Source organism: Leptosomus discolor, chromosome 9 (genome assembly GCF_034619465.1).
Source record: "Leptosomus discolor isolate bLepDis1 chromosome 9, bLepDis1.hap2, whole genome shotgun sequence".
Taxonomy (NCBI): Eukaryota; Metazoa; Chordata; class Aves; order Leptosomiformes; family Leptosomidae; genus Leptosomus; species Leptosomus discolor.
In genome coordinates, this window is record NC_141399.1 from 8179049 (window position 1) to 8193487 (window position 14439).

Sequence of the window (14439 nt, forward strand, 5' to 3'; positions counted from 1 at the left end):
GTAGTTTTAGTTAATCCAGTGCCTTTATCAGTGAAAAAGGGAAGAAAGCAGAAAAATTGTCAGGCGATTCAAATGAAGGTCTAGCGCAGGTTCAGGAAAAATTCCTGCCGATAGGTCTTCAGCTCGAGCACCTTTCCGTGGGGCTCTGAAGTGAACTTGCTGTTTAAAAAAACATATCCTTGTCTCCTGAATGCATGTGCCACTGTGCTTCCTGGCTCCAGCTGGAAGCGGGGTATTAACTCATCCCAGACAGGCTGATCAGGCCATATGTTTCCCTGGGCTGCGCGCTGAGAAGCGCTGCGGTTTCTTATGGACGTTGTTACAAAATCCCAACGTGAAGCCGAAAGCATCCCTGCCGAGCTACCTCCCCCGGGGGGGCCGGTGAGGACCTCAGGGTCTGCGGCAGGGGATGGGGGGACAGCACGCCCAGCCAAGCCGTCCGTTCTTCTTGGCCGGGGGACTCCATTGCAGGCACCTGCAGCATTTCCCCGGCTTCCTACTCACTCACAGACCATCTGCAAAGGGAGGCTTCAGCGCCGGCTCTGCCTGGTTTCAACAAGATCACTCTGTACTTACAGATCGCTCTGCTCCCCCCCTTCGAAAACAAGCTGCTTTTACGCCTACTTCTGTGTTGCTTTGGATCTTCCTGGTAAGGCATCTGCGCTCCTTGCCGATCCGCCGTCCCATGTACAACCAGACCTTTAGCGTTGGCTTTTTTTTTATATAAATCGAGGAGACATCTCCCATAGGCGCCGAACGCGGCTGTGCGATGGCTCCCACCTGTACATAGCCCACCGCTTGTGCCACGCCACGTTTTTGCAGAGCTTCGTAGCACGTTGAACGGGGGTGATGTGACCAGATTATTTTTGTAGTCTATGACTATGTCCCTTATCTCTTTCTCTACAATTTTACTTAGCGATAGGAAGATGCTGCCCCTTCACCTTATATGTTGGGGCAGCCAGGAGCACAAAAGTACAAGGAAAGGAAGCTTTTCAGCACAAAATTGCCAGCAGTTTGGAAAACCAAAGAGGCTTGTCTGCTACTTCAGATAAGTCTTTCAGTTTTGGCTGCAACTGCTTAACAAACGCAACCTCAGGATCTCGTGCGAGTCTTTTGCTGAGCTCCCCCAGGGATGTGTGATCAGTCTGTTACAAAACAGTCGGATCAATAGCGCTAAACGATCCGATCCCCGGATTCATAACCCATGCATGCTCCGGGCTGGGTTCAGCCTTCAGAGTGCAACCCGTCGGCCTGACGGTCGGGGATCGACGCATTCACATCAGCCGGGAGACGTCTCGCAGGCGAGCAGGGCTGTGTTACACTCCAGCAGCTAAAGAACTGGTGCTCTACACTTATTCTGTGTGTGCCTCTGCTGCTCTTGTTAATATTCAGACTTTGAGGAAAAAATGAGATGCTTACCCGTAATTTGGGGGTTTTGGCTTAATAGTGCATAAGTAGATATGATCATGTCTTGGAAAGACTGATTTTTCACCTACATTATATGACTATGCATAACAATAATAATTTCTACCTTTCTGAGAAAAATGCCAAAAATACCATTTCAAAGGTGAAAGATAAGAAAAGGGAAAAAGGGAAAGGGAAAGGGGAAAAGGGAAAGAGAAAGAGGAAAAAGGGAAAGGGGAAAGGAGTAGTAGTGGAATAGTGATTTTTAAATGATAATTGATTATGTATAACTTCTGTAGGGGAAAAGGGAAAATTGCACTATGAACTTTAGAAAGAAACAGTGGTGCTTAGAAAGTACAGGCTTATTATATTTTCTCTAATGAAGTGAATGGCTATTTATAAAAAGAAATATTATTTTGACCTGTACACATTCATTTCTACCATATAGTTTCATAGCAGCTATTAACAGAGCAAGAGAAACCTAAAAAAAATATTAAATAAACTATAAGGGAAAAAAATGATAGAGCACTGATCCTGTGGTTCATTAATGGGCTTCATTAAATAGGAACAGACTTTGAGGACTAGAGACATTAGATATTTCTTATTCAGGAAACAATTCCGGGGTTTGTATATCAATGCCATTATTTTTCTACAAACTGAGGTTTTATTTGCAAGCACTTTCCTGTACAGTGTTTCTTTTCTTTCTGCTTATACTCAAAAGGAAATTAAAAGACCCATAAGACATGTCTGTATGGTCTTTCTGCATTTGCCATCGTATTTCAATACCTGTGTGCTATTATAGAGGAAAAATACTTTGTACACAAGGGAATAATACATTGAATGGTAAACATTCCTTTCTGTCCTGGTGTTTATTTCCAAGCTTTGGATTCCTTGTTTGATTGTCCCATGCAAAAGGAACAAGGGAGGGTGATAATGTTGTTTATACGGAGCCCTGCCCCAAGCCCACGTTGGAGTCTGTGGACCGGGGACCATCTTGGAGAATGGCCACGGCCATCCCCTCGTATCCTGCCGGTCAGATAGACTGATGCTCCCCAACTTCTGTCCAGGAGAGGAGTGCCCTGAGGTACAGGACATAGGCGAGCACATCTCAGAGGTGCCCCGTGTGCTACTCAGCTGTGCCTGGTGACTGGCTGGTGCTGCCCATCCACACACCAGGGACATCCCTTGCCGTGGGACAGTAAGGGAGCCAAACAGTTCATTTTGCAAATGTTTTTGAAGGATGAGCTGAGATACTGAACCTGGTCCATGCTGCCAGCAGTGCTATTGAAAGAAATCTGAAAAAAAAAAATCAACTTTTCTAAGTTTGAAAAAGTAGCATCAAACATACAAGAAAATTTAGATAGAAGACATTTGGATTAAAAGGAAGCAAACGTGGGGACTGACTCCCACGAGGGCAACTGAGTAACAAACTGTAGCCAAACTCTTACATCGCCTCTGCCCTGGAGGCTGCAGGTAAAAGCGAAGAAACTGCATTTTTCTGCCTTCCTTTGTGTGTTCCTCATGCTTTGTCTCAGAAAATGCAGCAGATCTCTTAGTACTGGCAGCTCCAGCCTTCTTTAGCTTCTATGTTTCCAATCCCAAAGGAGAGAGGATACCTTTCTCAGGTTGTCTAAAAGAGTCAGATACAGAAAACAGAATATGCGGTATTTCAAAAGCTTCATTCTTAGTTTAAATGACCAATATCTTAAAGATGTCTTTCTTTTCTGTCATTTATCCTTAATAAATTATTACAAAGACTTTAAATGTGGGCTGCTGTGGAATTAAGCCAACAGGGGAACTGTGGATAGCCCCTGAATCGTGTTTAACCTTCCAGCCTTGTATAATGGAAGGGTGCACACTTTTGATGCTTAGGTCCAGTTATTTATGAAAATTACAGCACTTTTCTTCAGCCTTGTTGAACAGCCTATCATCAGGACTAATTGCTCCAGAGACCGAGGTGATTGTTTCATCTTTTCATCCTTCTCTTCTGCCCCAATACAGGGCATTTTTTCCTCTATAGAAAAATGAAATGCATTTTCTTGAAGGCTGTTGGAAACGCACATCTCAAGGAGCTAGTCTTAAACCAGGACATTTGCTAGAAAACCTGCTTCTCCTGCGTAGCCATGCTTTGAAAATCATATTGAAAAATGGGGAGAGGCAGAAAAGACCAAGGAGGGCAGTTTGGGCTTGAACAACAGTTTTCCACTGAGGCACTTCCAGACCTGGTCTAGTGGGTCTTTCCAACACAACTTCTCTTCCAAAACAGACAAGTGAGGGCTGACTTAGAGAAAGCATTTCTGCTGGGGAAACAGCACTGAGATGTGACAGATCTCCCATCTACCAGGCAAAGGCACAGAAATTCAACCCAACCCAGGAATTATCAAGCATTGAAGCAGCTCAGGCCACGTGGCAAGTTCTCCCATTTCTTGAACTCTTCAAAACAAGAACTCTTCAAGTCTTTTTAAGAAATACATTCCAGTTCATCCAGAAGTCACTAACCTTAGTAGCTGTTGGTCATTTAGTGGGAGGGGATGAGCCTGTTTGCAGCACAAATTCCTAGAGGCAGCTCTCCAGCTTGCACCATGCAAGAGGAAGGAGCCGATGGCCAAAAGTAGTGCCTGTTGGTCTCACTCCAGTATTTTCAAAGCATTTTTGCCAGTGCTTCAGTAATCCAGGCAATTGCAATTGTAGCCTTCCAGAAGCAGATTTAGTTGACAAGTTTCTGACCTCTCTTTGCGATAGCGAGATGAAGAATGCGAAGAAGTTATTTTTGGCCTTCACAGAAGAGTCTGAGTTTCCACTTCAAAGTTGGCTTAATTTTTCAGCTATTCTATATTACCAAACATAAGGCATAGTTTTTGAAAAATCAAACCAAGAAGAGAATAGTGTTTTGACCTAACCCGTATGCTTTTCACACTGTATTTCCAGGGTGGGGTTGGTTTTTTTGTTCCAACTAAAAAAAAAAAAAAAAAAAAAAAGGCAACAAACCTGTGAAATTTGCAATTAAACTACTTTTGCCTCTCTCTAGTTATAAATATTACTCTTGAAGTATTTGGAGACATGATCTGTTGACTATAAGTACAGGGAGATCTGATGTAGGTACCATTTTAAGCCAAGGGAAGGTAGAAATACGTTTCTCCTTTGTGAAGCTGATCCGGGTCCTTCAAGGCAGGGCCTGGATATGAAGTGCAGAGGCCGAGGCCATGCACATCAATGCATTTACACCAGGAAAAACTCAGTTTTGCTGGGAACAGGAGATCCCAAAAGGTTTCCACGTTACATCCCCTCGCAGGCTTGGGCACGTGTCTAGCTTTAATGCTCCTGCTCAATCTGGGCTGCCAGCAACGATATCAAGCTGCAGCTACTTAAACATTTGTTGATAGTCAGTGTCTCCATCTCTGAGAAGACAGCATGAGGAGAAGAACCAGAAGTCCAGAGTAATCCCTGAATACAAACCCTTTTGTATGCAGGGCAGAGGGTGCAGGGGGAGGCAGGGCTGTGTATTTTCTCCCTTAAAATCATTACTTGGCTCCATTCATATGCTTATAATTTCTTCATCCTTCTTTAATCTGTGACTACATTTCAGATGAGCAATTAAATTAATCAGGTCTTTGTTGCATTGTCCTTTACTAATCCATCCTTGCTGGTTTGCTGACCTTTCTCTTTGAAGCTATTCACTGTGTACTCCCTGTCTTCCCCCATCCCCACGCAGAAAGGACTATTTGCTGTGAAATGCTTTAATTGCTCACACTCACGGTAGCAGGGAAGCGGGGATGGCTCCCTGCAAACTGACTGGCAAGAACAAACGTGTCCAGGTTAGCTGCTGTGACTGGCAAATACAAGTGGGGGCTTAGTTGCTCCCATGCCTCTGTAATCCCCCTGGCAGGCATGAGTGAAGCCGCCTGCAGCAAAGGATGCGAGCAGGTACCAGATGCTGCCAGGGGCTGGAGCTCTGGCCTCATACATGGCTTGATGCTCCCTGGATGAAGTTGTTTCAACTGTGGGTCTCAAGTTTGACCAGCCCTTTGGAGCAGGGGCAGATTTGTGGTGCTGGGAGCATGCAACTGCGCACTTGCCCCTGAGGCTGGAACCTTGCCGGAGCTCAGCTAGAACAAACATGTACCCACTGGTGGCAATCTAGCCCTGCTTGAGAAAAAGCAGCTATGGATAAAACGTACCCGCATTAGCTGAACCGGCAAATAACTGAGCTCTGAAATAATAAACCGCATATGGCGCGGGCCAAGCTGCTGAAAGAAGGCGTAGTTCAGCAGTTGCCACGGAGGTTTGCTTCCTGGCAGCGGCAGGGACTAACATGGTGAGCCTGAGCCTCGCCTTGCGAGAGCAGAAGCCAGCGGCCTTTCTTCCCATCTGCGCTGGGGCTCAGCTGCTGAAAGACCTTGCTGTCTTCCCCTCTCCTTCACTGCTCTCTTCCTGGGGAATCCCTGAGAGTACCAGGTCTCTTCAAATCCAGGTATCTTGGGGCACGGTCCACTCCGATGGGTGGCACAGATGATCTAAGGAATCCTCAGCAAAGGGCATTACAGCAGACTGCTCTGCCGACTCTCTCTTAAGCTGCTGTTCCCGTCCAGGTGGGGCAAACGGAGAGATGATGCCCTTCAGGTACGTTTTTTAGAGACATTCCTAAATTCTACTGACTGAGTTACGTAAAGTGGGGTGCCCTAAAGTCCTTCCAACAGCATTTGTCAACATCCAACACCTTCATCCCGCTCTCTCTGGGAAAGGCAGCGGGTGTGCCTTGTGCTGGTGCGTAGCTCACCTGGAAAAACCCCTGGCAGCTGCACGCCTGCCCTGGGAGAGGCTGCCTTCCTTAGATGCCTGAGATAATCTGAATACATCCTCCTCTTCATCAGCTTTCCTCCATGTTGTGCAAGTGGTACATGAAGCTTTCCAGATGTGAATTTTGTTCAGATTTCACTAATGGCATTTTCCCATTTGATCATTCCTAATGGCCTGGGCCTTTCAAGATCCCAAATATAGGGAAGCATTTAACTTGGGAGTATTGGAAGCTTTAGACAGCAGGTAGGTCCTGGGCTGTTTGCCTCGGTCAAAAATCAGTACCTCCAGCAGGTGAAAACAGCACAAATGTAAAACCTGACAGCATTGGTGGCCAGAAGATAAATCATTTCTAGCGTCTCAGGGACCACAGACAGTTTTCTTAATTTTCCTTTAAAGCATCTACCTAATTCCTGCCTGATTCGAGCTACCCACTACAACCACTGACAGTCTGATTTCGTCAGGTATTTCACTCCCCTATTTATCAGCAGGTTTCAGTCCTGTGAAAAGGGAAGAAAAAGGTGATTCTCTTTTCACCCAATGAGAAGAGACAATAAAGCAGCTTAAAAAAATTAATAAAAGGATGTTTTCACCGGTGGAATGGCAAACGCATAATTGATGTGAGGGGCTGAACAACATCTGTGATGCTTCCAGTGCTGTTGCAAGTGAAGGGCAGGATGGCTTCACTCCCGGCAGCTCACCTCCTGCCTTGGCTGCCAACACTTGCCTCTCTGTGAGTTACCCCAAATAGGTTTGGCTTTTCTCATCTGCAGGAATGGTCCTGAAAAGTAAAAGTAGCACAGAAGGGGTGTGAATTTACAGCGTAAAGCAAATAATTCTGCAGGATTGCAAGAGAGCTCGAGGGAGTGAGGGGGGATAGCAGAAAATTACTTGTTGATATAGCGCAAGGAGGTTTCGTGCAAATTGGCAGAGCCCCACTTGATTGCTTTGTTTAGCCTCAAATTGAGAAGCATTAAGGAACCGCATGAACCAGGGCCATCTACCACCCACCCCTCCTCAAAGAGAGGCGAGGTAGAGCTGTGCCTGGGGACTCTTGAGCTTGACAGCAAAGAAATCCAGTTCTGGGAAAAAGCTGCAGCACTGTCATTTCGGGGAGTGAGTAACAGCCTGCAAGGACGAGGAGGGGGCTGGAAGAGGAGCAGGAGGGAGGGGAGCGGGGTGGCAGCCGGGATGTGCTCAGCACCCAACACAGCCCATGCCTCAGCACCGACACTTTGCTGCGCCGGCACCGGAGGCTGGGGTCACCCGGGGTCCCTCCAGCACCCCAGGGGTGCGCAGCCTGCCCGGCTTGAGAGGGGCAGGGCCCTTTTGGGGGGGTCAAGCTGTATGTATCCACTTGGCTCCGTGTTTCATAGCAGGTGCTTCTCTCCACAGAGTGGGCCTGGGCTGCAAGTTTTTATTGGTGTGGACTCCAACTCCCAAATGCTATTTACGGGGAAATTGAAGACTGCCTTCAAAATTAACAATAGATGGCTATAAATCTTACTCAGTTACCTAGCAACTAACACAATAAAATCCTAAGGTTAAAAGGAGAAGGGTTATTTGGAGATATCTTGGGGAGCACGTAATGGCCATTTGCATTCCTGGGTGGGAGGACAAAAAAAAAATTCCTGGGATATTTACAAATGACTGTATTGATGAAGGGAAAAAGGTGAAATTACTCAGTGCGTTTTTAATCAAAATACCTCAGAACTGACAAATCTAACAAAAAAATAGTAGTCAAATGGCTGTGATAAAGAGCACTCGGAAAATGTACTGCGATCTGCAGAAATGATGGAAGGGTTTTGTTAAGTTGCTAAGCCCATTTTCTTACTGTTTCTGACATCTGAAGTGTGTGTACCGCAGACTAACAGTGTAATAAATGTTCAAAGTGAATTTGACCGGTATGTGCCTGATGGAATATGCCCCAGAAAAACCTACGCAGTGCAAAAAAAATTTAAAACCGAAGTAACATAGCATGATTCATCCCGGCCTGGGTTCCTGTTATGCACAGCACAGACTGAAATTCCATATCCCCACCTCAAACTGAGGTTTATGCACAGCCTTTTCTGCCTGCAGAGATTGCAAATCTTGAAGCCAGAATGAGCGGAAACACTGAATTGTTTCCCTCCTAAAAAACCCTCATGGGGGCACGTTTACCCAGGAAGGAGGAGGCTTGGTGGAAGAACTGTGCAGTAAAATAGATGCCTGGTTCCTAGCACGCTCCTTCAGCAGCTGTGGCACTTAGAGGCATTTTTTAAGCCCTCCTTTTGTTGTTGAAATGCTTCAGACAATAACTGCCTAATAACAGTCAGACATTTATTGCCTTCAGGGTACTAGATGGCAACAGATTCATGTTGAGCTGTAATTCACCTGCACAGGCTACTGGCAGGAGGAACCACGAGGGGACTGACTCGATCTGTAACAGCCAAATTCACCTTGACATTGCAGACGGGAGAAATGTGTGAGTCCAGCAGACAAAGTGAGAGCTGCTTTCTGCCTTACTCCAGTGTTTTCTGTTGGTGGTACTGCTGCCTTGGTGCTGACGGTCAGTGCTGGGCCATAGGAGGCACAGGGGTGTCAGTGCTGATGGAGGATGTTAGGAGTTTTCTGGCAGGTATTTTGGAGGTAATTTCCTAATACGAGGCAAGGTTTACAAGGTAGGAGGAGAACTGGGGGCACTTTCCTGGAAAGACTAGCAAACTTTCCTGGCTCTGTGCACAGAAGTGTTGTATCTGATAGCTAACTTCCATCCAGAAGTGCTGGGACAGAGCTGGAGGCAGAGACTCCATGGTCTTTGGTGGCACAAGTTGTCCCCATATTTCCCTGGTTTCAGCTCCTGCTGTGGACATGCAGCTCCTCTTCTTGGGTGGTAAGAACTGCCCACTGGGCTTGGACACAAGTGACTTCACTGCTGCTGTTGCTCAAGCTGGTGCTCCAAAGGGGATGGCAGTCACTGGGAGGCCAGAGCCCTAATGGCATCTCCTTTCCTCCATGTGCAGTGGTGGGGCACGCTACAAGGTGAGACTTGGCAGAGCTGCGAGGTTGGGCACACACCCTGGGACCAGGCAAGCAGAACAGCTCTGCAGCAATATGGGCTTCTCCTCTCCACCTTCTGCTGCCAGAGGCTGAATTTGCTCAAAGAGTGCATTTATCTGACCAGGAGGCATAACACAACGTGCCTGTTGGACTCAGATGCTCTGCAGGGCTTGTGATCAGACCTGCTGAGCCACGAGGGCTAACGCAGCCTGGGTGCACTATGGCCACTGCAGCACCTGCCCTGCATCCAGGGCTGCTTTCCTGCACGGGTCCCACGTCAGCACCTGCACCACCCACCCTGTGACTAAAAGCGAACACAGGACCTGTGTTTTACCTTTCCCTGGGCTCTCTGATTTTAATTATTTCTGTAGGATCAGGTACAGCAGGGAGTAGGAAAAGAAGAGCATCTCTGCCATTTCCCTCCTCTCAGCTATCCATGACTTCAAAACATCTCACAGTGCACGAATGGAGCAAACTGGGTTTTAAACTGGCGTAGTCACAAGAACGGCTGGAAGAAGTGTCATCTCTCGGCAGGTTTGGTTGAAACAGAAATGGGAGTGGAAGATGACGTACAGAACAATTTAAGTGACAGCAGAAACAATAATTTGTCAGACAAACTGTCTGGCGTATATTATCCGTGTGTCTCTGTTTCTGAGCCTATTTGACAGCAGTATCTGACACCCCCCACCTCCAAGCTGAGTCTGTCTCCTCTCAAGAGGAAGATCTACATGTCTATAAAAACAAAAATACAAAAAGAAAAATCCTTTTGAAAGCACCTCTTGTGGTAGCACAGGTAGGGCTGGAACTATGTTGCTGTCCCCTGCCCGCCCAGCCATGCCAGGATGTGTGCATCATCCCCTTTGAACACGGTGAGAACAAGGGAGTGGGAGTTTATTTCCTGAGAGATCTTTACTCTTGGCAGCTTTTCTGGGGGAGGAAAGAAAAGAGGAGCGTTCAGGCCAGTGAGATAATGTCTCCCCTCCCTTTCCCAGATACATCCCAGAGATGATGTCCTGGCTGTTTCCTTATGTAGATGCAAATATGGATCAAGTCCTCCTGACTAGCCCTTCATTTTTCCTGGATGTCTTGGGCCAGAGGGACACTGCTGTCCCCATGAGATATTTAGATGTCTAGGAGTCACTAAGGACCTGACTCCATTGGGGTCTTTGGTACCTGAATGTTTTTATGGCTCTGGGTGTGCATGATTTCCCCAGATCCCCCTCCAGGCACACCAGGGCAGCAGCAGCGAGCAACCCTCTTATCTGCATCTTCTGCACTCCGAGGCTGAGCCCTCATCTCCCCTCTCTTTTCAAACACACTGGTGCCAGTCTTGATGCTCAGAGCCTTCCCTGCCTTTTGCCTGTGTATTGAGGAGTCGCCCACGAGCATCTGCAGTATCTGTTGAAATAAGGCTGGAGGATACAAGCTGTGTAGGGTAGCAGGCAAGTTTGGTGACCTCATAGACAGCTTAGGATGGAGGAAGGGGACAAACCTGCCTTGTTATAAGAAGCCATTTAGGACCTGTCTCTTCATCAGAAGAGTGGAGCTGTGATTCAGCACAGCCACACCTCCGAGGAATTTACCCTCCAACTTTGACTTACTTTTGCTGTTTTAAACTTATAGCAGATGTCCTCACCAGCCCTGTTATTGAGGGCACAAAGCGTCTCTTGCAACAGCAAGGCAATTAAAAAGGATTTGCAGGTCACCTTTAAAGCATTTCCCACAGCACGCTGAATCTTGTTATAAGTCCTGTATCCAATAATGCTTTTATTTCAGCAGCTTTAATTGGAGTTTTAAATATTCTGAATCTTATGCAAGATGCCCAAAGTGCTGGAGATTTTCAGGCCCTCTCTTGCACGACGCTCATTCCCTGAAATCCCATTGACCTTCAGTAGAGGTAACAGTAACTCAGCACCCCTGATAGTATTGTATCTGACATCAGATACAGCTTATAGGTAGGGATGTTCCAATACAAGGTTAAACCGCAGTCCGCAACCAGTTGCCCATCGTATGATGAAACGCGCTTGTATTTGAAGAGATGGACTCCTCCCTTGAGAGTTTCTAACACATTTGTGCGCCATAGTACGAGCTGAAAACTGGGAGAGAAACTGAGAAGGAAAATGATGAGGAAATTTAGCAGAAGGGAGCTATGGAGGGAAGCTGGGGAGATTCGGAAGGGTAAAAACAACAACCACAGAAAAATAGAGCAGAGAGGGACCTCAATATTTTCCCACTGACATGAAGAAAGCCCATGAAAAAGAAAATTTTCTCCATGATAGAATTCTCTTTTCTTTTTAAGAAAGCCCAACATTTATGTAAGGAAGAAGTGAAAAATTTCCCAGAAACTTTTTCCCTGAGATTCTGCAAAAGGCAACCACACAGCTCCCAGCTTCATTTCAGCCTCCTAGAGAGGAAGACAAAAATGAAAAATTGACAAAAAAATGAGAACTGATTAAATTAAAAAAAAAAATTATCAAAGCATTACGGTTTTAGCCAGCTGTGAGGCAATAAGGCAAAGGAACAAAGAGGCAGGGAAGGAGGGGAAGGAGATGACAGGGTCTGCAAACAACCACAACCACCGAGTGAAGCTGTGAAATGTTAATGGCAAATTTTCTCCGTCCCCACTGGGGGCAAGTTTTTGAGGACCCCTGTGCTCCGTGAAGCATGTTTGCTGCTCCGCCTTGTCCCTGTGTTTCATTTTGCTCTGCCCTGCACCAGATGTGCTGTTTGATTGCGCACCCCCAGGGGTACGGGCTGGCTGTGGGGAACCCTTTGTAGCACATTGTATACATGACAAGAGCAGCCTGTTGCCTGGGCTGCCCCATGGCTCCCAGCTCCACAGCTCCTGGTGGAGCTGGGCCCTGCTGGTCCACGTGTAGCTCTGAGAGGACCGTGGGCTCCGGGGGGGTAACAGGTGCTTTGTGTCCTGGCCCAGCATCTCAGGCTGCAAATATATTTCGCACAACTATGTTTCTCCTGCACCCTGCTCATGTTTGTGGGCTGAATCTGTTCTCCATGAGGAGCGGAACAGAAGCCCAGTTTGCTCCCTGCCTTTGCCTATGCCAGTAAAAGTCCCCCGCAATGTGCTCAGAGCTGTCACTTCAGGACAGCGCCCCTTTGGCACTGCAGAATCCCGCCTCTGCTCTTCTCGAGCTCAGATTTTTTATGAACACCCGTGCTCTGGAGCATTATGAGTGCACTGCACTGCCGGACAGAGCTGGCCGAGTGCGGCGGGACAACACCCAGCGCCAGGAAGGGCCCGGGGAGGGTCGTTAACTCTGAAGCGGAGTGATGACAGCAGACACTGCGCTTCAGCTGGCCGGTCGCAGCCGCCGGCCCGGGGCGAGCCAGCCCGCGGGGGGGGGTGGGGGCGGCCGGGCTCTCCCGGGGCGGTGCCTGCCGGGCCGAGGGGCGGGGTGAAGGGGCGGGAGCGCGGCGCGGCGGAGGGGCGGCCGCCGGGGGGGGGCGGGCCGGGGCGGCCGCTGCCGCGCACTCGGGCTGGGCTCCGCTGGGCTCCGCGGAGCGCGGCGCGGCGCTGCCATGTTCGGCCGCGGCTCCCGCAAGCGGCTCTCCGGCCGGTCGGTGAGTGCTAGGGGGGGGGGGTCGGTCCTCCCTTCACCCCCCGTCCCGCGGGCTGCGCACCCCCGCTCCGCTCCAACCTGTGGCTCCGTCCCGCCGCCCGGCTACGGCCCCGCTGCGGAGCGGGTGTCCGTCCCCTCCCAAGCGCCCCTTTCTCCGGCTGTCCCGTCCCCGCCGCGCTCCCTCCCCTGCCCCTTCTTCTCCCAGCCCTGCGGGTGCCCCTTTTCCCCGGGGAGTGCCCCCCACCCCTCGGGGCGTGCCCCCTGTCCCTCCCTGTCCCGCAGCTGCGGGGCCGGGGCTGACTTCTGCGCTTCGTTGCAGCTGACGGCGTCGGGGGAGCCGGAGCGGGGCCAGCCCTGCACCACCTGCGGGGACCAGTGCCCCGGCTTCGCCCTGCACAAGTGGAGGTAAGGCCCGGCGAGACCCCCGTCCCACCGCCCCGTCCCCTCGGGGGCAGCGGGCCCCCCCCTCTGGCTCTTCCTTCCCAGGGTTTTGTGGCTCCTTCCCAACTCGCTGTGCATCCGGCGTCCAAATGTGGCTTTTTTTTTTGGGGGGGGGGGGGGGGCGGGGGGGAGCGCTTATGTTAGCCTTCAAGGCGTTGCCCACCCTGGCTGGTGGTTCTGGAGATGCGGGTGGGTTTGCCAGCCCCGCCGAGCAGCACGCAGGTGTGCCCGCCGCTGGTGCGGGGCGCAGCAGGATCCAGACCTGGGACTGGGGTAACTGGTTTGCTAATTACCACCTTGCAGCCCGTCCGCTCCCCGCAGCCGTCAGGGGCTCATCCTGCTGCCCTGGGTCGTGCCGGGGGCTGAAGCCGCCCTCACCTGGCGGGGACAGCCTGGGGTGGGAAACGGGGATTGGGGCTGAAGGGTTTCTGGGTGGTTTGCGCTAAACCGGTGTGTGAAACTCCTGCCTCCCCCCGTGACCCCCTGGTAGGATTTATCCCCTCTCAGTGAAGCCAAGCAGAGATTTAGCTATTGAAGTGAATGGTGTGTGTGTAGGAATGAAGGAGTATTTTTGGCTCTTTCTGTTACATCTCTTTACAAAGCCAACAGTGCTGGTGCCTGCGAGGCGCAGCAAGCCCTGGCCCCGTGCTGGATCGGCCCCTTCTCCCCTCCCCACGTTGTGCTGCCTGGAAATGAGTTCCTTCTCATGGGCGATCTGGGACTTGGCGATATTAAATCTGGGCTCTGGGAGCTTGTGCACAGACTTAGTAGGCCAGGCAGCCCTTGGTGACCTTTTAACCTTATTTTATAGGGTATACCCTTTTCTCCAGCATCTGCCGTGCTCGGCGCTTCTTCCAGCTTCTGCCCTACTTCTCAGAGCTGTGTCTCAGCAGATTAAAGCATGGGTTCAGAGTGAGGAGGGGGATTGATTTATTCCCGTTAAGTTGTACGCTAAGCTTCAGCCTTGCAAATCATCGTTTTGGTGGCATTTGCTCCAAGGTGGGCTGGGACAGGTTGGTGGACTGAGATCTGCCCTGAGGGATGCGCAGCAGCAGGTAGAGCTCGCCGTGGTCCTCCAGCCTGGCCCTCTGCAGGTGCCAGTGGCACAACCAAGCGCGCTGTGTCCCACCTCAGACCTTCAGAAGGTGAAGGTGTCCCTTCCTTCTGGGCTGCAGGAGCT

At 49.7% G+C, this 14439-nt stretch overlaps 1 protein-coding gene across 1 annotated transcript in view; it reads left to right on the plus strand.

Moving 5' to 3' along the window:
* Positions 1 to 12777: 12777 nt before the first annotated feature.
* Positions 12778 to 14439, plus strand: part of PRICKLE2 (prickle planar cell polarity protein 2) — a 106706-nt gene continuing 105044 nt past the window's right edge. The window contains exons 1-2 of the mRNA XM_086470267.1: positions 12778 to 12819; positions 13138 to 13223. Of these exons, the coding sequence (XP_086326393.1) occupies positions 12778 to 12819; positions 13138 to 13223 (128 nt within the window). The remainder of the gene's footprint in view (positions 12820 to 13137; positions 13224 to 14439) is intronic.